The sequence below is a fragment of the Jaculus jaculus genome, chromosome 8 (genome assembly GCF_020740685.1).
Source record: "Jaculus jaculus isolate mJacJac1 chromosome 8, mJacJac1.mat.Y.cur, whole genome shotgun sequence".
Taxonomy (NCBI): domain Eukaryota; kingdom Metazoa; phylum Chordata; class Mammalia; order Rodentia; family Dipodidae; genus Jaculus; species Jaculus jaculus.
Genome location: NC_059109.1, coordinates 42,083,068 through 42,110,734, shown reverse-complemented (window position 1 = coordinate 42,110,734; position 27,667 = coordinate 42,083,068). Strand labels below are relative to the sequence as shown.

Below are 27,667 nucleotides of genomic sequence, written 5' to 3'. Positions count from 1 at the left end.
AATAAATAAATAAATAAATTTTGACAGATTTATTTTTTTAAAGGATGGAGCTGGAGAGATGGCCCAATGGTTAAAGCACTTGTCTGCAAATCCTAATTACCTGAATTTGATTCCCCAGTTCCCATGTAAAGCCACATGTACAAAGTAGTATGTACATCTGAAGTCTGTTTGCAGTGGCTGGAGGACCTGCTGCCCCATTTTCTCTGTCTCTCTCTGCTTGCAAACTAAAAATAATAGTAATCATCTTCATCTTCATCTTCAGCCAGGCACAGTAGTACAAGCCTTTAATCCTAGCAGTCAGGAGACAGAGATAGGACCACTTTGAGTTCAAGGCCAGCCTGGAACTACAGAGTAAATTCCAGGTCAGCATCTACCTTGAAGAAAAAAGCAAACAGCCAGGTGTGGTGGTGCACACCTTTAATCACAGTACTCGGGAGGCAGAGGTAGGAGGATTGCATGAGTTCAAGGCCACCCTGAGACTACATAGTTAATTCCAGGTCAGCCTGGACCAGAGTGAGACCCTACCTCGAAAAACCAAAAAAAAAAAAAAAAAAAAAAAAAAGGTGAAAGAAAAAAGCAAACAAAAAAAAGGAATAATATTTTATGAGTGGTGTGCTGATATATGCCTAGAATCCCAGCACAGAGGTGAAGGCAGGAAGATTAGAAATTCACATACCAGAGCTTGGTGACATATGCCTTTAGTAGCTAGGAGGATCTCTGTGAGTTCTTTGCCACCCTGAAACAACTTAGTGAGTTCCAGACCCTACCTCGAAAAACTGAAAATAAAAATGAAAAAAAATTCAAAGACTGCTTTTACTATATAATGAGCTGGAGGCCAATCTGGCCTATATTACATCCTGTCTCAAATGATAGTAATAATTATTATTGTTTGCATTTACAGAATTTTAATTGTTTTTTTTTTTGTGTGTGTGTGTGTGTGTGTGTGTGTGTGTGTGTTTGGTTTGTTTTCTGAGGTAAGGTCCACTCTAGCTCAGGCTGACGTGGAATTCAACTCACTGTGTAGTCTCATGGAGAGCCTCAAACTTACAGTGATCTTCCTACCTCTGCTTCTTGAGTGCTGGGATTAAAGGCATGTACCACCATGCCCAGCTAAAATTTTAATATTCTTCTGCATATTTAACTACATGATGATTCATAATACAGGATTTTTTTCCTCCTAGATGTTGCCTGAATATTCCTCTATTTTAGTTAGCATATAGAGGTTTAGATATCATCCATTCTGACATTTTCAAATACAGTTTGTTTTAGCTGATTATGCTACTTACAAGGCAAATCATGGGTTGTGATTTATTTAGTTTGAGATGATCATACTATGAATTTCCTCAAGTATTCTAGGAAATTCTAGCTTTTTCTTCTTTTGAGAGCAAGAAACAGAGTAAGTATGGACATACCAAGGCCTCTTGCCACCCCAGATGAGCTCTAAAATCACATGCCCTGCTCTGTGGAGGTACTGGGGAATGGAAACCAGATTACGAGGTCTTGAAAGCAAGCACCCCCAACCACTGAGCCATCTTTGTAGCCGCCCCCTTTTCAATTTTTTTTTTATTTATTTGCAAACAGAGATAGAGAAGAATGGGCACACCAGGGCCTCCAGCCTGTAAAATGAACTCCAGATGCTTGTGCCAATTTTTGCATATTGATTCATGTGGATAGGAGGTCGTGAGGCTTTGTAAGCAAGTACCTTAACTAGTGAGCCATTTCTCCAGTTTTTTTTTTGTTTGTTTGTTTATTTTGATTTATTTATTTGAAAGAGACAGAGAGAAGGAGGCAGAGAGAGAGAGAGAGAGAATGGGTGTGCCAGGGCTTCCAGCCACTGCAAACGAATTCCAGACACATGCACCCCTTGTGCATCTGGCTAACATGGGTCCTGGGGAATCGAGCCTCAAACCGGGGTCCTTAGGCTTCACAGGCAAGCGCTTAACCGCTAAGCCATCTCTCCAGCCCATTTCTCCAGTTTTATAAATGTTTTTGTGTGAGATTTTTTGATAAAAATGTTTTTGAGGCAGTCAGGCATGGTGGCACATGCCTTGAAACCCAGCACTCAGGAGGCAGTGGTAGGAGGATCGCTGTGAGTTCAAGGCCACCCTGAGACAACATAGTGAATTCCAGGTTAGCCTGGGCTAGAGCAAGACCCTACCTTGAAAAAGGAAAAGAAAAAGAAAAAAAGTTTCTGAGTGTTTTGTATTTTTGTTTGTAGTTTGTATTATTTCTGGATATTGATAGGAGTTTTATAAACATTTTAGTAATTTTTTTGTTTATTTGTTTTTGAGGTAGGATCTTGCCCTCCTAGCTCATGCTAACTGGCACTCCTTCTGTATTCCCAGGTGGGTTTCAAACTCACAGCAGTCCTCCTACTGCTGTGCTGGGATTAAAGGTGTCTGCTACCATGCCAGGCACATTGTAGCTTTTTCTTTTCTCAAAGTAAAAGTCATGCTCTTGCCCAGGCTGACCTGTAATTTGCTATGTAGTTTCAGGCTGGCCTCAAGCTCACAGTGATCCTTCTACTACCTCTGCCTTCCAGGTGCTGATATTAAAGGCATGTGCCATCACGCCTGGTCAACATTTTTAGTTTAGTTTAGTTTCGTTTCGTTTTCTCCAGGCTGGCCTGGAATTCACTATGTAGTCTCAGGGTGGCCTTGAACTCAAGGCAGTCCTTCCTCTGCCTCCCAAGTGCTGGGATTAAAGGCATGCACTACCATGCCTGGCTTAACATTTTAGTTTTGATAGAAGCAAAACAAGTTATCCCAAAGAATATATTGAACAAATCATGGCATAACCTTATCTAAACTGTTTCTAACATGCTTCATATTTACAACAGCTAATATTGGGAAACATCCCTTTCATAATTCTTGCTGCTATGAACAACCTCAAACTTCCATAGGACCTGGAATAAGTGTATGTGCTATTGTTTGTTTCAGATGGTTAGCTCTTTTCCTGTCTCTGAAAGCCTCATACAGGCTCCATCAGCTGCGCTCTTGGGGATATCCAGAAGGGGAAAGCCAGCAGAGATACCTGAGAAACAAGGATTTTCTTCTTGCTGTTGATTTTCCACTTTCCTTTCCCAACCTTTGCAGCTGCCCTTTGTTAAAGGTAAGTATAGTTATTTCAGCACAGATTTTCTGCCAAGTTCCCTTACTTACTTTCAGTTTGCAGCAGTATAAATAATACTGAATGATGTCCTGACAGAGTCCAAACATTTTCAGAGGTATGAGTACCATAGTTTAATGGTATATCTTAATAAACACTTTGGGTTTATATTTGTGTGTGAATAGTTTTATATATAACTTTGTTGTAAAGTGCATGAAACTTAAGTTGTGAATTCATACACATGTACATATACTTTTGTAACAATCGCCCAGATTCAGATTTAGACCACTTCAGCATCTGGAAGTCTTCTCTCATTTTCCTTCCCATTTAACACTTCTAGTTCAGAACAAACAAACCAACAAATAATCACAATTGTGCTTCTATCTCTCACCTGAGATTATTTTACCTCATGTTTCAATTTTAAATTTTTATTTTTTATTTATTTATTTGAGAGCAAGAGGCAGAGAGAGAGAGAGCAGAGTGGGCGCACCAGGGCCTCCAGCCACTACAAACGAACTCCAGACGCGTGCGACCCCTGTGTGTCTGGCTAACGTGGGTCCTGGGGAATCAAGCCTCGAACCGGGGTCCTTAGGCTTCATAGGGAAGTGCTTAACCACAAAGCCATCTCTCCAGCCCTCATGTTTCAATTTTATATAAAAGGAATTATCTAGTGCTCTTCTGTGTCTGGGTTCTTTTATTCAGTAGTATCCTTGTGAGATTCATCTGTGGTGCATAGGTTCTTCCGCTGTCTGAATAAATCTATTTGCTTGCTTGCTTGATGCAAGCACCATTATGTGCCACTGGCTTTATTTGGGTATTAGAGAATTGAACCCAGGTTTTGCAAGCATGCACCTTTAACTGCTGCTGTTTTTTGAAATAATTTTTTTAGTTTTTTGTGGTACGATCTCACTCTAGCCCATGCTGACCTGGAATTCACTATGTAGTCTCAGGGTGGCCTTGAACTCATGATGATCCTCCTACCTCTGCCTCCCAGGTGCTGGGATTGAAGGCATGTGCCACCACGCCTGGCTAAAGTATTTTTTTTTATTGTTGTTTATTTTTATTTATTTGAGAGTGACAGCAAGAAAGAAGGAGACAGAAAGAAAGAGAATGGGCACACCGGGGCTTCCAGCCACTGCAAACGAACTCCAGATGCGTGCGCCCCCTTGTGCATCTGGCTAACGTGGGTCCTGGGAAATGGAGCCTCGAACTGGGGCCCTTAGGCTTCACAGGCAAGCGCTTATTAACTGCTAAGCAATCTCTCTATCCCTAAAGTATTTTTTTAATGTTATTTATTTGACAGAGAGAATGGTCGCGCAAGGGTCTCTCACCACTGTAAACGAACTCCAAACACATGGGCCTCTTTGTGCATATGGCTAACATGGGTTTTGGGGAATCAAACCTGGGTCCTTTGGCTTTGCAGGCTATAACCACTAAGCCATCCATCCAGCCCCTTTATAAGTGTTTTTGTTTATTTATTTGAGATGGGAAGATACACAGAGAGGTGTGTGAGCACAACAGGGCCTCCTGTTATTGCAAACAAACTATACATGTATCACTCTGTGCATCAGGCTTTATGTGAGTACTAGGGAGTTGAACCCAGGCAGATAGTTTGTAAGCAAGTACATTTAACTACTGAGTCATCTCCACAGCCCCAACTGCTTCTGTATTTTTTATTTCATTTTTTGTGCACATGTGTGTATGTACACTATATGTGTGGTGAGGTATGTGCAGTGTGGTGTTTATTTATTTATGTGTATGTAAGTACATGGTCCCAGGCACAAGTATACAAAAGCCAGACAAGAACATCAGGTGTCCTATCACTCATCCACAAACTTGAGACAAACCTCTCCTTCAACCCATAGCTCCTATCTTATCATTGTGTCCCAATGTGTCTTCACCCTCTATGAGCAGGGCTTACAGATGTACACTTGGCCATGCCTGGCCTTTTATGTCAAACTTGGCTGTCTTGGGGCCTGAGAGACCTTAATGTTTAAGTGGCAAGTACTCTTAACTGCTGAGCCATCTTCCCAGCCCTAAACTACTTTATTAATCTGTTATACCATAAGTGGATATTTAGGTTATTTATAATTTATGTCTTCAAATGTAAAACTGGTATGCATTATTTTACAGTTTGGGTGAACATAAGCATTAGTGAGATTTGTAACTAGGACTGTACATCCTTCAACCTCAAGTATAGTGCATATTCAGGTTTAATAGCTATTCTCATACCTATATACATACAATCTATCTGATGGGAGAAAGGATGAGTATGCCAAGGCATGTTGTCACTGCAAACTAATGAACTCCAGCTGTTTGCATTGCATTGTACATCTGGCTTTACCTGGTATTGAAATCAAAGCCCAAGCCAGCAGGCTTCACAAGTAAGTATCTTTAACCACTAAACCATCTCCCTAGCTCTCTTCTCTTCTCTTCTCTTCTCTTCTCTTCTCTTCTCTTCTCTTCTCTTCTCTTCTCTTCTCTTTTCAAAGTAGGATCTTGCTGTAGCTCAGGCTGACCCTCAAATTTACTATGTAGTCTCAGGCTGACCTTGAACTCACCTAGGATATCTAGGCTGGTTCCATTTCCTAACTGTTGTGAATAGAGCAGCAATAAACATGGTTGTATGAGTATCTGTAAGAGTCCTTAGGATATATGCCTAGGAGTGGTATAGCTGGATCATATGGTAAATCTATTTTTAGCTGTCTCAAGAACCTCCACACTAATTTCCACAATGCCTATCTATACCAGACTACATTCCCACCAGTAGTATAGCAGGATTCCCCTTTTTCCACATTCTTGCCAACATTTATTGTCATTTATTTTCTTGATGATAGCCTTTCTTACAGGAGTGAGATGGAATCTTAAAGTAGTTTTAACTTGCATTTCCCTGATGGCTAAAGATGTAGAATACTTTTTTAGATGCTATCTGTGTTTCTTCCTTTAAGAACTCTCTATTTAGTTCCATGGCCTATTTTTTAATTGGGTTGTTTGATTTCTTATTGTTTTGCTTTTTAAGTTCTTTATATGTTCTGGATATTAATCCTCTGTCAGATGTATAACTGGCAAAGATTTTCTCTCATTCTGTAGGTTGTCTCTACTCTATTCACAGTGTCCTTTGCTGTAAAACGCTTTGTGATTTCTTGAGAACCCTGTGATTTATTAGTGGTTTTATTTCCTGAGCAATTGGGTTATATTCAGAAAGTCATTGCCTATGCCACTATGTTGAAGGAGTTCCTTAACTTTTTCCTCTGGCAGTTTTAGAGTTTCAGGTTTGATATTAAGGTCCCTGGCCATCTGGACTTGATTTTTTTTTTTTTTTTTTTTGGTTTTCTGAGGTAGGGTCTCACTGTATCCCAGGCTGACCTGGAATTCACTCTGTAGTCTCAGGGTGGCCTCAAACTCACAGCAATCCTCCTACCTCTGCCTCCCGAGTGCTGGGATTAAAGGCGTGCACCACCATGCCCGGCCTTGGACTTGATTCTTGTGCATGGAGAAAGACAAGAATCTATTTTCATCCTTCTACATATAGATATCCAGCTTTCCCAGCACTACTTGTTGAAGAGGTTTTTTTCTCCAGTGATTTTTTTTTTGGCATTTTTGTCAAAAAGAGATGGCTGTAGCTGCCTGGATTAACCTGGGTCTTCTGTTCTCTTCCACTGAGCTACATGCCTGTCTTTGTGCTAATACCATGCTTTTTTTTTTTTTTTTTTTTTGCAAGCTTTTTATTTATTTAACTTTTCAAAAAAAATATACTTTTTTCTTTTGGTTGTTAAAGGTAGAGTCTCGCTCTAGCTCAGGTTGACCTGGAATTTACTATGTACAGTCTCAGGGTGGCCTCGAACTCTCAGTGATCCTCCTACCCCTGCCTCCCAAATGCAAAAATATACATTTTTACCTCACTAGAAAGAGCAGTTATCACAGAAGAGCAGTTCCAGATTTGGGTTGTCTTTAGTCTAAGACTTAGGTCACAACCACCTCAGCCTGATTCCTTTTACTTTTGTGGAAATCAAAGAACTGGCCAGGCTCATTTAATCATCTCACTGAGGCTGCTCCTTTTCTGCTGTCCTCACAAGTCCACAACTCCTGACTGTGGCTCATAATACTCCAGTCATCTACAAAAGCATCTGGAAATAGATATTTTTAGCCAGTGTTTGGGACAAAAACCTTCTTTTAAGGGTTGCACTGAATCCTGGTATTCACCACTAAAAAGATCCCCAAGTATAAAATGTGTGATCTGTGCTTCTTTCTAAAATAGAACCTTTAAGGTTCAAAGAAAAAATTCCCACCCTGACTACATCATGAGCAGACTTGTATCAAGACAACAGCCACACAAGGAGCTGAAAGGCCTGCTGTTTCCACTGCAAAGAACACGAGACCTTCAGACCACACCACAGAATGAAGGTGGCAGGGCTTTCTGCTCAGCACTCGTCAGCCAGGTGTACGAGACAGACCCACTCTCCCTCCTGAACCTGATCCCCACCTCCTATGCAAAGGCTACTGGGCATGGCTATTAAATGCTGGACTTCAGCTCCTGCCCCTGCTGCCCTGGGGCTTCCTTCTCTTTAAGCTCCACAACACAGTCTGGGGAATTGCTCTGACTTTCGAAGGTGCTGGCAGCTTCTGAGTCTAGTCGTTTTCTCTTCTTCAGTCGGTGCAAGTGCGACTTCGATTTTATATGCGCTGCCCATTCCCGGTCCCCAATGATGATTCGATCACAGAGGTCACACATACGGTAGCTTCTTTTGTTCTCTGTTTCATTGGATGGCATCCTTATTGGAGTGGCTGCAGGCTGGTGGCCCTGGATGAAACTCTGCACTATATCAAGAGCAGGTTCAAGAACAGACTCCTCCTACTTCGAGACATCAGACACCTCTAAGCCATATACCGAGGGAACATTGGGCCCAGGTCTGCTCAGAAAACGGTTTTTAACCCATCGATTTTGCTTCCGGGCGTATCTCTTTCTTAGTCACTTGTTTCAGAGCCTCAACACCTTTCTTTAGAAGCTGGGTACTAGTCTCTGGCGTACATTTGCCCTCAGTGATCAGGTACTCATGAAATTTCTTGAAGCCAATTGACTGCATGTTGATAGTCCTGGCTGTTTTCTGAAACAATCTTCTGATTATAGCGTCTATGAAAATCTCTTACTTCTTCCAAGAGCCCAGCAGCAAGCATGTCATCGACTCTCCTATCCAAACGTTCATCTAGAACTGTCTGGTCAGCATGAAGCCAAAGAATGCAAGGGTTAGGGAACTTCAGTGGGCCTCCAAGGGGACCACTGCCTTCCTCTGAATGTTGACGATGAAGAAATTCACTGTGTGAGATTCCTGTTTCTTCAAACACTTGTAAGCTCCTGGCCACTTTGCGTTTGTCATGTGGGTGCAGCTTGGAGGCCATTTCTGGGTCCACCTGGCTTAGGCGTTTGTAGAGTATGTGGCCATCCTCCTTTTCAAGCTCTGCTTTCCGGTCAACCACCTTCTCAGTGGCCAGCTCTTGGGGCTTGGTGCTGACAAGGACTTTCCAGAGCAAAGACTCAATGTAACAATTGGTTCCTCCCACGACAATAGGTATTTTGTCTCGAGCAAATATATCTTCAATCACTGCAGTTGCTTTGTTCCTGAAGTCCACCATGGTGTAACTGGTCACAAGTGGATCCACAAAGCTGATCATATGGTGCTGGCAAATCTTCTGCTCTTGGGCAGAAACCTTATTGGTGATGATGTCTAGCCCTTCATAGACCTGCATGGAGTCGGCGCTGACAATCTCGCTGCCCAGCCGCTGGCCTAGCTGCAGAGCCAGGGTGGACTTGCCAGTGCCCGTGGCCCCGAGAATCACGACCAGAGGCAGAGTCCTCCGCAGGTCCCGGAATCCTGAGGAATACCATGCTATTTTTATTACTATGGCTTTGTCATGTAGCTTAAAATCAGGTGTGGTGATAACCACCAACCTTATTTTTGTTGCTCAGTATGGTTTTGGCTATTCAAGGGTTTTAGTGCTTCCAAATAATTTTTAGGATTGTTTCTTAGAATGTCATTGGAATTTTAATAAGGATTGCATTAATTGTGTATATTGCTTTTGGTAAGATTGACATTTTCAAAATATTGATTCTTTCCAGAATCACAGGTATCTTTCCATTTCCTAGTGTCTTCTGCAATTTCTCGCTTGGAGATCCTTTACTTCCTTGGTCAGGTTTATTCCAAGATACTTTATTTATTTATTGAGGCAATTGTGAATGATAGAGAGTCCCTGATTTCATCCTTCACATGTTTGTTTTAGTATATAGGAAAGCTACTAAGCTATTGATTTCTGTGTGTTTATTTTGTATCCTGCTACTTTTGCTAAAAGTGTTTACCAGCTCAAACAGTTTATTGGTAGGGTCTTTAGGGTACTTTATGTATAGAATCATATTTGCAGAGCAAATAATGATAATTTGATCTCTTCCTTTCCAATTTGTATCCCTTTTATGAGTTTCTCTTGCTTATTGTTATAGCCCTTGTCTTGTCTTGTTCTGAATCTAGTGGAAAAGCTTCAAGTTTTTCCTCATTTAATATTATATTGGCTGTAGATTGGTCATAAATAGCCTTTATTATGTTGAGATATGATTCTTCTATTCCCAGTTTCTGTAGGACTTTCACCATGAAGGGATGTTGGTTTTGTCCAATGCCTCTATTATCTATTGAGATGAACATGTAATTTTTGTCCTTCAGTCCATTTATATAGTGTATTACATTTATTGATTTGTGTATGTTCAACCATCCCTGAATATCTGGGCTAAAGCCTTCTTGGTTGGAGTAAACGATCTTTCTGATATATTTCTTGATTTCTTCTTGCTAATATTTTGTTCACAATTTTTGCATCTGTGTTCATGGGAGATTGGTCTATTTTTTTTTTATTTGACAAACATGTTTATTTTATAGACTCTAAGTTGTTCACTGTCAGACTAAAAAATCAGAGGCCAACAGTAGCTTAGCATCTTAAAAATAGTTTCCCCTAGTTCTGGTCTGTAATTTTTTAAAAGCTTGTTTCTCTTTCAATTTAAATATGTACATTTAGCTCAATATAGCAAACATCATTCTAAGATTTGACCAATATGAACACTTACTGTAAGATTTTACATTATTTTCTTCAGTCTGTCTTTTATTTTGATGTTATGGTCTTTTCCTTCTCTTATGATGGTCTTGTGTAGGTAGTGTCAGGCACCGTGAGGTCATGGATATCCAGGCCATTTTATGTCTGGAGAGAGCACGTTGTATGGAGTCCTACCCTTCTTTTGGCTCTTACATTCTTTCCGCCACCTCTTCCGCATTAGACCCTGAGCCTTGGAAGGTGTGATCGAGATGTTACTCAGTACTCCAGTCACTTCTTTCCAGCACAATGATACCTTCTGAGTCATCCCAAAGTCACTGCCATCTGAAAAGAGAAGATTCTCTACCTAAAATAAGAGTAGCATTAATATAAGGGTATAAATATTAAGAGAAGTGCTTACTGGGCAGTTTGATAAGCATAGTATATACATTTTTCCAGACATCAGTAGATGTTACACCTCTAGGGCTCATGACTACCCCTGTTTTAAGTTTTCAGTATCAGGGATATGTTTCCCTCCATTGACTGGGCCTCCAGTCCCATTGGAGGGCAGTTGGTTTCCACCATGACAGACGTGCCACTATTGCACCCATTGGCTCATTTGGCCTGGCTGGCCAATTATAAGGCTTGCAGTGTCCATCCACTGTTGAGTATCTTCACTGGTGGTATCTCTTTCTCCCATTGAACTACATGTAGAATGGCTTCTTCCAGCTTTCTGTCAGCTGGTCTACATGGAGGAGGTTATCAGCTCAGTTCCAGCAGGATTTCTCAGTGGCCTTGTTATTTTACTCTTGTAAGACAGGTCAATTCACAGAAGTTTCCATCAGAAATACCTGTTATTTTTTTTTAACTTCCAAAATTATAGATAATAAACCATGATAATTCTTTCCCCTTCACATATCCACTCTCCATCATGTCCCCTTCCCTTCTCAATTAGTCTCTATTTTATTTTGTCTTTTGATTTTCAAGGTAGGATCTTACTCTAGCCCAGGCTGACATGGAATTCACTATATAGTCTCAGAGTAACCTCAAACTCCTGGGAGTCCTCCTACCTCTGCTGTCCCTCTCTCCCCCCCTCTCTCTCTTTTTTTTTCTCTGTTCTTTGTTGTTGTTCTGTTTTGTTTCAAGGCACAGTCTCACTCTAACCCAGGCTGACCTGGAATTCACTATATACAGTCTCAGGGTAGCCTTGAACTCACAGCAATCCTCATACCTACCTCTCCTCCTGAGTGATGGGATTAGGAGAGTGTCCCTTTTCTCTCTCTCTCTCTCTTTCATTTTGATATCATCTTTTTCTTATATTATGAAGGTCTTGTGAAGGTAGTACCAGGCACTGCAAGGCTGTAGATACTTAGGCCATTTTGAGTCTGGGAGATTGTGTTGTAAGGAGTCCTACCCTTCCTTTGGCTCTTACATTCTTTCCACCACTTCTTTCACAATTGACCCTGAGCCTTGGAAGGTGTGATAGAGATGTTTCAGTGAAGAACACTCCTCTGTCACTTCTCAGCATTTTTTTTTTTTGTTGTTTTGTTTTGTTTTTTAATTTAATTTATTAGTTTTCTTTTCAGTAAATACAGGCAGTTTGGTACCATTATTTAGGCTCATCTGTGATCTACCCCCTCCCATTAGACCCTCCTTGTTATTGAAAATGGGTCGTGCATTGTGGAGTTAGCCCCCAGTTATTAGTATGATAAATGTCTCTGAAAATCATGACCCAACATGTAACTCTGACATTCTTTCCGCCCCCTCTTCCGCAAGATTTCCCTGAGCCATGTTGGGTTCATTTGTGGTCTGCTTCAGTGCTGAGGTGTTGGGGGCCTCTGAGGCTCTGGCTCTCTGACTTGGTAGGAGTTGATTTTTCTCTGCATTGATCTCCTTCCCCTTTGTGCTGGTATCCAGTTCACAGGAAAACATCACCCTTGCTTATTTCGCCAGTTGTCCTTAGTTTCAGTTGGGCCCCTTCTGAGGTATGTTGGGGCAGCTCTCTTCTTAGGATCTGCATCTATCTGGAAAAGAGAAGCAGATTCTCCAACGGAGAGTAAGTTAGCACCCAGAAAATTGAGATAACACTTACTTTTTTGATAGACAGTTTGATAGGTGTAGGCCCTCTTATACCCCGTGATTGATGGTAGCTTGATATTGTAGAGTGGGCTTGTGTTTGGGTATGGTTCTGACTTGTTTCCCAGCTCCAGCTAAGGGTCTAGTACCACTGAGTGGATCAGTTAGCCAAATCAAGAGCAATTGATTCCTCACCATGGCTGTGTACCACTATTGCACTTGTGTGGGTATCACATCCGGTTAATTGTTGCTACTTAGGTTAAACAATGTGTTGCTTGGACAGATCTTGGTCACTTCCCCCAGTCGCCTATGTAGCGCCTTCTAGCACTAGACACGCTGACTGTCTGGGGACTGACTCTCTCCTGGCTTCCAGCCATGTCATTCCATTTTACGTGTCAGCTGCGTATGGAGTCTTCAGCAATAGGGTCTTACCACTGGCCTTTGGTGGGTCATCAATTACTCTGACAGAAGTCTGTCATTGTTTTGGGAAACCTTGTAGGTTTCTCTGATCAAAAGCTCATTGTGGATTGTAGGCCCAAGCTGGAAGTGGGGGTTACAGGTCAGTGTCCACTAAGAAATTGAGGAAAAGATAACTAATATACAAGAGTTTGAGAGGAGAGAGATAGAGGGGAACTTCTCAGCATTTTGGTGCCTTTTGAGTCTTCCCAGAAGTCACCGCCATCTGAAAAGCCAACTTTTCTGACCAAGAGTGAGAGTAGCATTAGTATATGAGTATGAACATTTATTTATTTGACAGAGAAAGAGAGAGAGAATGGGTGCCTCAGGGCCTCTAGCCACTGCAACCAAACACAGGATGTGTACACCCCCTTGTGTATCTGGCTAACGTGGGTCCTGGGGAATCAAAACTGGGTCCTTTGGCTTTGCAGGCAAACGCCTTAATCACTAAACCATCCCTCCGGGGTCCCCCCATTTTTTTTAAAATGGGGGAGTGAGAGAATTGGCCCACCAGAGCCTCCAGCCTCTTCAATCAAACTTCTGATGTGTGTGCCCCCTTGTATGCATGTGTGTGACCTTGCACACTTGTGTCACTGTGTCTGGCTGGCTTACATGGAACCTGGAGAGTGGAACATGAGTCCTTAGACTTTTCAGGGAAGCACCTTAACCAATAAGTCATCTCTCTGTAGCCCCGTCAAATGTTTTTTGTTGTTGTTGTTTTGTTTGTTTTGTTTTGTTTTTTTGAGGTAGTCTCAGGGTAGCCTCGAACTCACAGTGATCCTCCTGCCTCTGCCTCCTGAGTGCTGTGATTAGGGCATAGGATTAAAGGCGTGTGCCGCCACGCCCGCCTCTAAAAATACACATTTTTAAAGATTTAAAAAAATAGCCACATACTTGGGCTGCAAGGTCACTAAGAAATCAAGGTGGAGCAGAACTGAGAACCTTCTCCCTTTAGACCAGCTGACAGAGAGCTGGAAAAAGGTATGCTGCATGCTGCACTATGGGAGAGAACTCTTCAGTGGAAATAAAACAACAGTGGACATGACAAGCTTTAAGTTTGGCCAGCCAGGCCAAGCCAATGAGTGGAATAGTGGCATGTCTGTTATAGGAAAAACCAGCTGCTCTCAACTGGAGGTGTGCTCCATGGAAGGGAATATATACCTGGAACTGAAAACTTAGTCAAAAGCATATGATGGGAGTGCATGCCCTAATCCCAGCACTCGGGAGGCAGAGGCAGGAAGATCACTATGAGTTCGAGGCCTCCCTGAGGCTACATAGTGAACTTTAGGTCAGCCTGAGCTAGAGTGAAAACCTTCCTTAGAAAGAAAGAAAGAAAGAGAGAGAGAGAGAGAGAGAGAGAGAGAGAGAGAGAGAGAGAGAAAGAAAGAAAGAGGAAGGAAGGAAGGAAGGAAGGAAGGAAGGAAGGAAGGAAGGAAGGCAGGCAGGCAGGCAAACATATGTATGTATGTGTGTAATAGAGAGAGAGAAAATGATCTTTCTAAGTGCTGGAATTACTCAGTTTTTGATTTTTTGTTATTTTTTTGGGGGGGGGGACGTGTTTTATACACAGGATAGGTAGGATCTTGCTATGTATAAGCCCTAGCTAGCCCCAATGTTTTGTCTCTGTTTCCCACATTCTGGGACAGTTATGTATATATGTATATAACTGTATGTAAGGCAAGTTTCTACTCTTAATAACTTCCTGTAACTTCTGGTTGATTATATCCTTGCCAGAACCTGGTATTGTTTCTCTTAGTTTTAGCTTTTTTTTTTTTTTTTCTTTCTTTCTTGTTTTTTTTTTTGTTTTTCGAGTTAGAGTGTTACTCTAGCTCAGACTGACCTGGAATTCACTATGTAGTTTCAGGGTGACCTATAACTCATGGCCATCCTCTACTTCCTGAGTGCTGGGATTAAAGGTGTGAGTCACCATTTCCAGCCCTATTTCTATTTTCTGATGCTTATTGACCATTTGTTTAATCTTCTCTGTGAAATGCTTGTTAAGTATTGTTTATTTTTATATTGTTTTGCTTATATTCACCCCATTTACACTCTCTTGTCACACTCTTGCTATATCATTCTTTTTTTCAACTAGTCCTCCTGCTTACATATCTTTTGTAACCACTGAGTTTAGTTAGGGTTGCTTCTTGAACATGTGGTGGAGGAGATAATTTATTGGATCCTGGTCAACTTACCAGTGACTAAACCACTAAAGAACACGACTGCCTACTTACCCCCACCCCAGCATCCATGAACTTCCAATGGCTCCACAGGAATGGTTGGGGCCTCATGTGCCCCTCTCCCATCCATGATGGGTTGTTGATGGGCCCAGTCTTGTACAGATGCAGGTAACCACATAAATGAGTTCTTTTTTTGATCAATATTTTATTGATTTATTTCTGAGAGAGAATGGGCTTGCCAGGGCCTCCAACCACTGCAAATAAAATTCAGACACATAACACCACCTTGTGTATCTGGCTTTACGTGGGTTCTAGGGAATCAAACCTAGGTCCTAGCCAGGTGTGGTGGTGCACACCTTTAATCCCAGCACTTGGGAGGCAGAAGTAGGAGAATTGCTATGAGTTGAAGGCCACCCTGAGACTACATAGTGAATTCCAGGTCAGCCTGGGCTAAAATGAGACCCTATCTCAAAAAAAAATAAATAAATAAAAATAAATAAACAAAAACCTACATCCTTAGGTTTCATAGACAGGTGTCTTAATCACTAAGTCATCTCTCCAACTCAGATACAAATTCATGAGTGCAAGCTGTGACATGTCCAAAAGACAGCATTTTACATTCATCCCCTTCCTGTAGCTCTTGCATTGTTTCTCTTCCCTCTTCCATAATATTCCCCAATTTTCCTAACATGTAAATGTCTGTATCCATTTGACCCAACTTTCTTTGCACTGCAAATGAACTCCAGATGCATGTGCCACTTGTGCATCTGACTTACGCGTGGTTCCTGGGGAATGGAGCCTCCAACTGGGGGCCTTAGGCTTCACAGGCAAGCACCTAATCGCTAAGCCATCTCTCCAGCCCCATTGTTTTTAAATCAAGACAAGAGGGGCTGGAAAGATGGCTTAGCGGTTAAGGCATTTGCCTGCAAAGGACCCAGGTTCTATTCCTCAGGACTCATATTAGCCAGATGCACAATGGGGCATACATGTCTGCAGTTCGTTTGCAGTGACTGGAGGCCCTAGTGTGTCCATTCATTCTCTCTCTCCCATTTTTTTTTTTTTTTTTGGTTTTGTTTTTCAAGGTAGGGTTTCACTTTGGTCCAGGCTGACTTAGAATTAACTATGTAGTCTCAGGGTGGCCTCGAACTCACAATGATCCTCCTACCTCTGCCTCCCAAATGCTGGGATTAAAGGCGTGCGCCACCACGCCCAGCTCTCTCTCCATTTTTTCTCTGTCAGACAAATAAATAAAAATAAAATATTTTTTAGAAAAATCAAGGTAAGAGTTGCATCCATTGTAACTGCATTTATACCCACTATATGATATGTTTTGTCTATTTAAATATCTGTATTAGAATTTGAAATGACACTTGCTCCATGTACATTAATAAAACATTTTGAAGTTAATATGGGCTTCAGTTTATTGCATATATTTATATATATTTTAATTAGTGGTTAAGTACTTAGAGTTCACAGTATTGGCTAGGAAGAAAAAAAATTTTTTAAGAAAAAATTTTTTGATAAGTTAAAAAATCTTATAATTTTTTTGGTATGTCAGGGAGGGGTCTTTATGCACGTGTGTGTGTATATGTACCATTGCATTGTGTTCATGAGTGCATAGGCCAGAGGGAAACATTGGATGTTTTCCCTTCTTACTCTTCTACCTTATTTCCCTGAGACAATCTCTCAATGGACCTGGAACTCCCTTTTTTTTTTTTTTTTTTTTTTTGGTTAGACTGCCTGATAAGACTATCCTAGAGAACCTGCTGTCTCCACCCTCCTCAGCATTGGGATTACAGGCATGAACAGCCATGCCTGCTACTTTACATGGTTGTTGGGGAACCAAATTCATGCCTTGGATCTTACACAGCAAGTGTACTTAACCACTGAACCATCTCCCAGCCCCAGAAGAAAACTCTTAAAGTCAGATCCTTAATGTGTGAAATTAGTCTGTTTTCCTTGGCAGTAATTTGCGCTTTTGTTTTGTAGTCTCTTGTTTTCAGCAGCCACTGTAAAGCTGTGAGTGGCCACTCAGACCAGGTCGTCCATCAGCGGAGATCAGCTACCTCCTCACTTCGTTGCTGCCTGCTCACTGAGCTGCCATCCTTTTTGTGTGTGGCCAGTCCACGAGTAAGTGCCACAGGAGGGAAAGAAATAGAATGGGGAATACTAAAAAAAAAATAAATAAATAAACTATTTTCAAACAGAACTGTTATAAGGCATTTAGATCTTGAAAAACATATTACTTAAAAAGGAGGGTGCTGGGCATGGTATCATATTCCTATAATACCAACATTTGGAAAGCTGAGGCACAAGAGTAACTCAAATTTGAATCCAGCCTGGCTTGTGAGACCTTACTTCAACTAAGCGCCTTTAACCACTGAGCAAATCTCCTCAGCCCATGAGACCCTATTTCAAATGCATACACAAACATGCACACACAAACCAAAGTAGAGGATGCTCAGGATCATGTTCTTCCCAAGCCAGTACTTCTTCACTTTGAAATGTATAGATTTGAAAGTAGTTGTATAGTGAATACCTGCTTTCATTTAGTCAGACTGAACTACAATATGAGAAGTTGTTTGTCAGGTGAGTATTACCAACAGCAGTGACAGGGGAGAGCAGAACATTTATCACATCAGTACCATGTAGGTAACAAAGGGAAACATAACACTCAAGCATTCAGCAATTTCTCAGGCTGTTATTTTCTTTCTAAGCAGCCTTATCTGGACTGTGGTTTACAAGTGTGTTACATGTGAAGAGGGACATGTATCTTGCATAATAAGGGTATTTCTATTGTGGTTTCAACTTGGAGCAGCTGTCTGGATCTTTTGAATATAGTGGCCCTTTGATTGCTGACAAGGACACTGCAAAGGCTTCCATCACCTGAGTTGTTTACTTTGTCTAGATTTTCCATTTCCTTTCCTATCCTTGTTGATCACAGCATGACAAAAGTTCTCTTCTTGCATTCCATTAAGAAGAATATGAGAGGGCTAGAGAGATGGATTAGTGGTTAAGCGCTTGCCTGTGAAGCCTAAGGACCCCGGTTCGAGGCTCAATTCCCCAAGACCCACGTTAGCCAGATGCACAAGGGGTCGCATGTATCTGGAGTTCGTTTGCAGTGGTTGGAGGCCCTGGTGCGCCCATTCTCTCTGTATCTGCCTCTTTCTCTCTTTCCATCTGTCACTTTCAAATAAATAAATAAAAACAAACAAAAAAGAAGAATATGAGAGCCATACATGGTGGCTCGTGCCTATAATTCTAGCATTCAGTAGGCTGAGGATTGCTGTGAGTTTGAGGTCAGCCTAGGCAGCAGAGTTCCAGGTTACCTGGCTAGAGTAAAACCCTTTCTAAAATAAATGAAGGAAGGAAAGGAGGGAGCAGAATATAGATGAGGGATGCTAATAGATAATGAACAAATTATTGAGCCAGGCGTGGTGATGCACACCTTTAATCCCAGCACTCAAGTGTCAGAGGTAGGAGGATTGCCATGAGTTCAAGGCCTCCCTGAGAATACAGAGTTAATTCTAGGTCAACCTGGTCTACAGTGAGACCCTACCTTGAAAAAAAAAATTATTAAATTACTTTTCTTAAGATTTATTTATTTGAGAGAGACGGAGAGAAGGGCACACCAGAACCTCAGGTACTGCAAATGAACTCCTGTTTCATGTGCAACTTTGTGCATCTGGTTTATGTGGGTCTTGGGGAATCGTACCTGGGTCCTTTGCCTTTGCAGACAAATGCCTTAACCGCTAAGCCATCCCTCCATCCCTTAAAGACAGAATCGGGCATGGTGGCTCATGCATCTAATACCAGCAGCTAGGCTGAGGTAGGAGGTTCACTGTGAGTTCAAAGCTACCCTGGGTGGGCTACATAGTGAATTCCATGTCAGCCTGGGCTACAGTGAGACCCTGCCTCAAAACAACAACAAAAAATAAAAGGATGTGGCAAAGAATTCCAGGAAACATGAAGGATTAAGTCCCATGGGTTACTGTCTACTTAGATTTCTGTGTACTGATCCTGTGCTGTGTGAATTTAAGTCCCTTGCCACTGCCAACTTTGGCTCTTACATCCTTTCCCCCAGAGACTTTTTACTTATTCTCATTGCTGTGTTTTTGTAATTTTTTAAAAATTACTTATTTATTTATTTGAAAGCAACAGACACAGAGAGAAAGACAGGTAGAGGGAGAGAGAGAGAATGGGCATGCCAGGGCTTCCAGCCTCTGCAAACAAACTCCAGATGTGTGCGCCCCCCTTGTGCATCTGGCTAACGTGGGACCTGGGGAACCAAGTCTCGAACTGGGGTCCTTAGGCTTCACAGGCAAGCGCTTAACCGCTAAGCCATCTCTCCAGCCCTGTAAATTTTTTTTTTTATGAGAGAGAGAATTGGTGCACCAGGGTATCCAGCCACTGCAATCGAACCCCAGACATATGTGCTGCCTTGTGCATCTAGCTTACATAGGATCTGGAGAGTCAAACATGGGTCCTTAAACTTCGCAGGCAAGCACTTTAACCACTAAGCCATCTCTCCAGCCCTTATCCTCATTGAGCTAATAAAAGTAAGCTCTCTTGCATTTGTGTATGTAAAAATTGTACTTACGGACATTTAAAAATTATTCAAAGCCTTTAATTCATGTCTTTAATCTTAGCACTTGGGAGGCTGAAGTAGGAGGATCACTGTGAGTTCACGACCACCCTGAGAACACAGTGAATTTCAGGTCATCCTTGGGTAGAGAAAGACCCTAACCCCTGTCCCTTTTCCTGCCCCCCACACCTCCAAAAAAAAAACCAGCCAGGCATGGTGGTACACACCTTTAATCCCAGCATGAGGGAGACTGAGGTAGCCTCCTACCTGTGAGTTTAAAGCCAGCCTGAGACTACATAATGAATTCCAGTTCAGCCTGGAATTGCCTTTAAAAATATTCATTATCACTCAGAACTCCCCCAAATCTCTATAACCAACAGTACTCTTCACCCCCCCCCCAAAAAAAAATCACTATGCTGGACAAGGTAGCAAACCACCTTAAAATCTCAGCACTTGGGAGGCTAGCACAGAAGGATTGTGAGTTTAAGAGGACACTATTTCCAAATGGAAGGCGGAAACAAGAACAACCATCTTGAACTGGGTATGTGGTGCAGTGTGTAGAGTGTCTGCCTAACATCCATAAGGTCCTGGTTTTGATCCCTACCCAGTACCACATAAAACAACCACCTTCTGCCAGCACTCCCACTCTGCAGGCGTGCACATGCATAACCCAGCAGTTCTACCTCAGTGTTGTGTAGAGGGTCCAGGCAAGTCTGTGTCTGCTGTTTCTCTGAAGAGCAATATATCTGTTTATTACTTCACCATTCAGCACCTGCTGAACCTGAAAACCAGAGTTTGTGATTATGAGAACATGCATTCTAAGCATGTCTGAATATATGTATATATATATATGAATGACAGCTCTCACCTTTCAAATAAGTCATGGGGTGTGAACAATGTTTCATATATTCCTTAATTCTGCTAACTTGTAACCCATCTGGTGAGAAGAGAGAAACTGATTTCCTATGAAGCTACAACCTTGACGTACCGTTAAGAGAAATAATTTCTCTGGTGTATGTTGTGAACACCTCAGGGTCAGTTCAGGAACTATTTTATCAATTTCTGTGAAACAATTCTATAGGGTTAAACTAAGGATAGCCCTGGGACGACTTCTTGTCAAAACCTAAAAGTGCTTGGAGCAGTCACGCTTCTCATAATTAGAGCAGGCACATACATGTTCTTAGGAAGGATGCGCTGAATGCTTAATACACAGGAATTTAGGAAGGTTATTGAAACAAGAAACAGATTAGTTTATATCACTGGAGGGGTTATGCTTCTTTTAAAAAAAACCAAATACTGCCCTGGAGAGCTGGCTACACAGTTAAGGCGTTTGCCTGCCAAGCCAAAAAGGATCCCAGTTCAACTCTCCAGGACCCACGTAAGCCAGATGCACAAGATGGCACATTAATCTGGAGTTCGTTTGCAGTGGCTAGAGGCCCTGGTGCACCCATATTCATTCATTCTTTCTCTCTCTCTCATAAATAAATAAAATATTTTTTAAACTTATTTATTTGAGAGAGAAAACAAAAAAGAAGCAGAGAGAGAAGCAGATAATGTACATGCCAGTTCCTCTAGCCATTGCAAACAAACTCCAGATGTATGCACCACCTTGTGCATCTGACTTATGTGGTTCCTGGGGAATTGAACTTAGGTCCTTTGGCTTTGCAGGCAAATGCCTTAAACTGCTAAGCCATCTCTTCAGCCCCCCTTTCCCCGTTTCTGTGCCATCAGAAAGGCCACGTAGGGTCAGCAGAATGGCTAAAGGCCATCTAGGATGGAGCTACTTTGGAAGCAGGATTTATTCTAAGTAGAAATGGACTTTTTTATCCTCTTTTGGACCTGGTAAGTATGCTGCTTACAAATATGGAACATGACATTCTATATTTCTGCACATACTTATGCCAGGGCTCCTTGCCAAAAGAAGCTTAATCAAAATATTAAAAATTTTTTCACTGTGCCTTGCATTCAACCATGGACTTAGAAGGATATCAGCAACATGAAAATTGAAAACTGTGTGAAAGTTTATAACTGAAAAAGTTTTTTAGACTGTAAGAGGGCCTAGAAATGAATCCTAGGCAGGAAAGCATTCTTCCTGTACAGTGGCCTCCCATTGTTCTTCATTCTAGTTTCTAGTTTCTTTCTATCTTGAAACTACAGGCCCAGCCTAGATGGGAAATTTGAAGCTAAGTTCTGCTTTTTTATTAGAAAGGGAAGGGTATCATTTCCTACTGTACTCTTCTTTACCTCCACCATTCCTGGCTCCATAGATACTCTGCAAATTTCTCTTTCTCCCAGGCTGACCTGGGAGAGTCCCTCTTTATTTCTATTTTTTTAATTAATTAATTTATTTGCAAACAGAGAGAGAAGAAAGAGAGAGATTGGGCAATCCAGGGCTTCTAGCCGCTGCAAACAAACTCCAGATGCATGTATCACATTGTGCCTCTGGCTTTGTGTGGATGCTAGGGAATCAAACACAGGTCATTAGCTTTACAGGCAAGCACCTTAACTGCTGAGCCATTTCTCCAGCTCCAGAAAGTCCCTCTTTCAAACTAACATCTTCTGTTGCTCTTCATCTGCAGAAGCTCCCTCAGTGTCCCCCCAAATTAGTAATGGTTCACACACATATCTTTGTTCATTATTTAAAAAAAAAAAAACTTTTAATTTTTACTTATATTTGTTGAGGCAGTATCTCACTAGGCTGACCTGGAATGAACTCTGTGGTCAAAGGCTGGCCTCAAACTCATAGTGATCCTCCTACCTCTGCTTACCAAGTGCTTTTATTCATTTTTTATAAAAACTTTCAGTGATCACCTACTCGGTGTTGTTGGCTTTCTCTTCAAGCTGCCATTTACTGCAAACCTCAGACACAGCTATCATCTACATTCTACTGTAACCTGTGGCCTTGTGATGGAATATGCAGTTTTTAAATAAAGTGCAAGCTACTTTTTCCTGAAAAAGAGAAAAGAAAAGAAAAGAAAAGAAAAGAAAAGAAAAGAAAAGAAAAGAAAAGGGAAAGTAGTTGTCTTTTAAGTACATACTTGATCCATATATCAGCCTCACTTTAGAAAAGTGGCCCAATGTGGTGGCTCATGCCTGTAATCCAAGCAGGTATTATGAGCTTCTAGTCAGCCTGGCTGGGCTACATAAAAAGCCTAAAAACAAAACAGAACAAAAGCCTAAACTGTTGGGTGAACTGGTGCATGGCTTTAATCCCAGCACTCAGGAAGCAGAGTTAGGAGGATGATATGAGTTCATGGCCAGCCTGAGACTACATAGTAAATTCCAGGCCAGCTAGAGTGAGACCATACCTCAACCCCCCACTAAAAAAAATTTTTTTAAAGGCTGGATAAATGCAAGGCACAGCTCAGTGGTCAAGTACTTGTCTTGCATTTACAAAGCCTGGGGTTCAATCCCTAGCACAGTGATATGGCTCATATCCTACATGGAAAACACCTGCTGTGGTCTAGAATCTGCTAGGTTGCTTCCAGGACAGGCCATTTCAGGGAGAGACCTAATTTTCATATGTCTGCTTTTTATTTCAGTCTTTATTTGCCTATAGTTGGGTATCAGTGGTAAAAACAAATGAGTTGGGGGGGGGGGCAAGGCCTACAACAACAAACTCCTTCAGGAGAAATGAATATGAGATCCTAGTGCTGATTTTTTTTTTTTTTTTTTTACAAGGTAGGATTTCACTCTAGCCCAGGCTGACCTGAAATTCACTATGTATTCTCAGTGTGATCTCAAATCCACTGCAATCCTCCTACCTCTGCCTCCTGAGTGCTGGGATTAAAGGTATATGCCACACAACAGTGCCTAGTGCTGATTTAAAACTTTAGTGAGTTTTGGAATACCAGGCCCTTTGCCATGTCTCTTGGTAATTTTGGAGCTGGACTGTAGATGGCACTGCCTCCTAAGAAGCTCAGTTCAGGTTCTTCTGTAAACCAGAGTAGTTTATTGTCTGCTTTTTATCTGTTCTTGGTACCCTCTGGCTCTCAGCAGAAACACCTGCAACTTCATGTTCAGCTAGCAGTATTTGTCTAGGCTTGACTTGATAATGCTAGATATGCTTTTTAACTTGGATCAAAATTGCCCTCTCCTTCAAGTCTTCTATATTACCATATACATGTTTGATCTGCTCCCTCTAAGGTTCTTTATTTTTTTCTTAATTAAAAAAAAAATTTTTTTTTTTCTGTCAAGGTAGTATCTCACTATAGCTCAGGTTGACCTGGAACTCATTCTCTAGTCCCAGGCTGGCCTCAACTCACAGCGATTCTCCTACCTCTGCCTCCTGAGTGCTGGTATAAAAGGCATGTACAACTGTACAACAACACCTGGTCGCCAAGGTTTCTATATATATTGAAACTTGAGGGCTATTACCCTAAAGATGAGTTTGTATGGGGAAAAAAAAAAGAATGGTTGAAACAGAAATTGGGCCTAGGGAAATGGCTCAGCTGTTAAAGGCATTTACTTACAAAGCCCAGGTTCAGTTCTTCAACTTCCCATATAAAGTCAGATGGGCATTTGTTTATAGCAGCAAGAGACTCTGGCATGCATGCACATATGTAGATTAAAATATTAGCAGCAGAACAGAGGGCTGGAGAGATGGCTTAGTGGTTAACGCACTTGGTTTGTGAACCCTAATCACCCAGGTGTTCTCTTCCCCAGAACCTGATGTAAGACAGATGCACATGTGTCTGAAGTTGTATTACAATGGCTACTACAGGCCCTGGTGTGCCCATTTTCTCTCTCTGTCTGTCTTTCTAGTAAATAATGTTTTAAAATTTTTTATTAGAGACAGAGAGGGAGAGAGTGAGAATGGGTGCGCCAGAGTCTCTAGCCACTGCAAACAGGTGGCACCTGGCTTATGTGGGATCTGGAGAATCGAACCAGGGTCCTTAGGCTTATAGGCATTTACCTTAATTGCTGATCTCTCTCTTTCCAGCCCGCCCCCCACTTTTTTTGGGGGGGGGCTGGGCATGATGGTGCACACTTTAATCTCAGCATTCGGGAGGCTGAGGTAGGAGGATTGCCATGAGCTCAAGGCCACCCTGAGACTACATAGTGAATTCCAGGTTAGCCTGGGCTAAAGTGAAACCCTATGTCAAAAAATAATAATGATAATAATTTTTTTTAATTAACCAGGCTGGAAATATGGTTCAGAGGTTGAGGCACTTGTCTGCAAACCCCGTAGCCACATAAAGGCAGATGCACAAAGTGGCACATGCATCTGGAGTTTGTTTGTAGCAGCTAGAGGCCCTGGCATGGTGTGTTTATCTGTCTGTCTGTCTCTCTTGCCTTGCAAATGAAGTAAATAGAATATTTTGAGCCTTGCATAGTGGTGTATGTCTTTAATCCTAGCACTTAGGAGGAAGAGATAGGATCTTTATAGATTTATTTATCTTCATATATTTATTTATTTGTTTAGAAACATATGTAATATTTAAAAATGCAAACAAGGTAGCTTGGTATCTTAAACCAACTTCTTATCTGATGACACTATAGATGGTGAAACCTATGTTTCTAAGTTGACTAAAATCGCTCTACTCCATTGATTGGACAGCATTTTAATATTACTGGGTTGCACCATTTGATAAAGTCAGAATTTGGCACAGCCTCTGCCCCAAACAGGAGGTGGAATATACTAATTAATAATAGTAATTGCTGCCCACTCAGATCTCATCTTTCTTCAGATTATAATCTAAAACAAACTTTCTCCTATCTTCCATTAGGTTTATCAGTGAGAGAAGAAACTGTTAATGAACTTGGGAGTTTTTGCCACAGAAATATTCCAGTACTTCGTTCTTTAATGATGACTAGCTCCAGCTCCCTTTCTGTCATTGCATGTTTATCTAACAGTAATTGGCAAAGAATAACATCTAGCGTACTAGAGGTAGTGAATGTATATGTAGAATAGACTGTTGAGATTGGGGATATAGCTCAGTGGTAGAGCATGTGTTTGCATGCATGAGGCCCTGGAATTAGCCCCCAGCACCAAAAGGTCCACTCGAATTGAATATTGATGAACTGGTAGCCTGAGTTATCTAGACATTCCAGGTTCGTCTTTGCTTTGTAGGTTTATGTTATTAGAGGGCAGCCTTGTACCTGGAGAAACACTAAATCAGTCATTAGGGTCAGTTTGTCAGAAGAGAGAATTTAAGACCAGTAATTTGTCTTGATTTAACAAGTTGAGATTTCGGGCTGGAGAGATGGCTTAGCAGTTAAGTGCTTGCCTGTGAAGCCTAAGGACCCCGCTTTGAGGCTCGGTTCCCCAGGTCCCACGTTAGCCAGATGCACAAGGGGGTGCACGCGTCTGGAGTTCGTTTGCAGAGGCTGGAAGCCGTGGCGCGCCCATTCTCTCTCCCTCTATATGTCTTTCTCTCTGTGTCTGTCGCTCTCAAATAAATAAATTTAAAAAAAAGTTGAAATTTCACAAGGCTTTTATTTTTTAGTATAAAGCACACACACACACATCATGTTGTGAATCTTTCACTTCAGGTCACCGCAGTGCCATTGGATTCTTACTGCAATGATCGAAGTGCAGAATATGAGAGAAGAGTTCTGAAAGAAGGAGGGAGTCTGGCAGCCAAACAGTGTTTGTTGAATGGAGCTCCTGAACTGGCTACAGATTGGCTGAATCGAAGATCCCAGTTCTTTCCAGAGCCAACTGGAGGACTGTGGAGCATTAGGCCCCAGAATGGCTGGTCTTTCATCAGAATTCCAGGTGAATATATCCTCTCCCCCTCTCCCCCTCCCTTCCTCCCTCCCTCTCTCCCTCCCCCCCTTCACTATTTTATTTATTTATTTAAGGGGGGGGGAATAGAGATAGAGAAAATGGACATGTCAGAGCCTCCAGCCACTGTAAACAAACTCCAGATGCATGTTCCACTTTGTGCATCTGGCTTTACATGGGTACTAAGGAATTGAACCTAGATCCTTTGGCTTTGCTGGCAAGCGCCTTAACTGCTAAGCCATCCTTCCAGCCCTCCAGGTGAGCTTTCTGTTCTCTTAGAATATGTTGTCAGCTTTGACAGGGAGCAAAATCCATGTGGTGGTTTTGCATAGTTAGAATTCAGAGTTCTTAGGTTGATTTCTCTCCCTCCCACCCACCCTTTTAGTAATTTGTAAATAAAAACATGAGTTTTATGACTTGAGTGAAGAAATAAATGTTTAAAGATTTGTACGTAAATTTTCTCCTTTGACAAGGAGAAAGTGAAGCCACTCAAAAAAAAAAAAAAGAGAGAGAGAGAGAGGGAGATTGAATGGTGTGCAGCTTAGAGACAGAGTGCTTTTCTAGCATGTGCAAGGCTCTGGGTTCCATCACCATTAAAGCCAAAAAACTATAGCGAAATGTAGAAAAAGCTTCAGGTCGATTAAGTACAGTTGTTTTGTGTCATTGCCAGTGGAATGAATGAGAATGTCGTCACTCCCAGAAAGCCTAGTTTAAGTAGCATAAACAGTGTCCTGCACAAGGCACTAGAGATCTGAATGATAACAAGAGGAAAAACAGTTTGTTTTGTGCCAAAATGCTAACGGATTCCCAGACCTCCTAGGGTCAAGGTCACCGATGAAAGGAAACTAGGTTTTCATCTTTGCTTCAGTGAGACTACTTTTAAGGAAGTTGACCACTGAGAGTTCATAGACTCATATACTTTACATACACCTGCTGGCAAAGTTGTAGCTTACAGCTGCAGTGTTAGTTTGGTTGTCCAATTCTCTGATATCTTGATTGTGTTTATCTTATTGATAGGTAGTTGAAGGAGGGTTAAGCATTCAAAAGGGAACATCTGATTAATTCTAAGAAAGAACTGATTTGTTTAATGTTAACTTTATTGAATATCAAAAGGCTTTGTATCATCATATTAGTAGCTTTTGAACTGCTCTGGCTGAAAGATACCTTTTTGGTTATGTGAAAGTAATACTGCATTATAACCTAAGAACTGGCTTAGAATACACATGAAAGAATGGTTTAAAGGTATACAGTTTGAATGTCAAGGAGAAAGCCCAAGTGTAAAATAGGCCAGAATGGAAACCCCCCGGGGTCCCAGGCAGGAGGTAAGCACTGGTATCAAAGGGAGCAAGTTTGGTACCTTCTTTCTTTCTTCCTTCATTCTGGCTCCTTAGTTCCCAGTGTAGGAGTAGAGGGCTTATTGCTGGTGCTGTGAGAATCTCTTGTGGCTTTTCCTGTTCTTTGAAAGAAAAA

The 27,667-nt window shown here is 41.6% G+C and overlaps 1 protein-coding gene and 1 pseudogene across 2 annotated transcripts in view; one reads left to right on the top strand and one right to left on the bottom strand.

Annotated features, from left to right (window-relative positions):
* Ino80 (INO80 complex ATPase subunit) overlaps positions 1–27,667 on the top strand; it is a 178,304-nt gene that overhangs the window by 82,699 nt on the left and 67,938 nt on the right. For both annotated transcript variants that reach the window (XM_045156229.1, XM_045156228.1), the window contains exons 24-26: positions 2,940–3,111; positions 16,872–17,012; positions 25,963–26,188. In XM_045156229.1, the coding sequence (XP_045012164.1) occupies positions 2,940–3,111; positions 16,872–17,012; positions 25,963–26,188 (539 nt within the window). The remainder of the gene's footprint in view (positions 1–2,939; positions 3,112–16,871; positions 17,013–25,962; positions 26,189–27,667) is intronic.
* Positions 7,612–15,012, bottom strand: LOC105944177 (annotated as a pseudogene).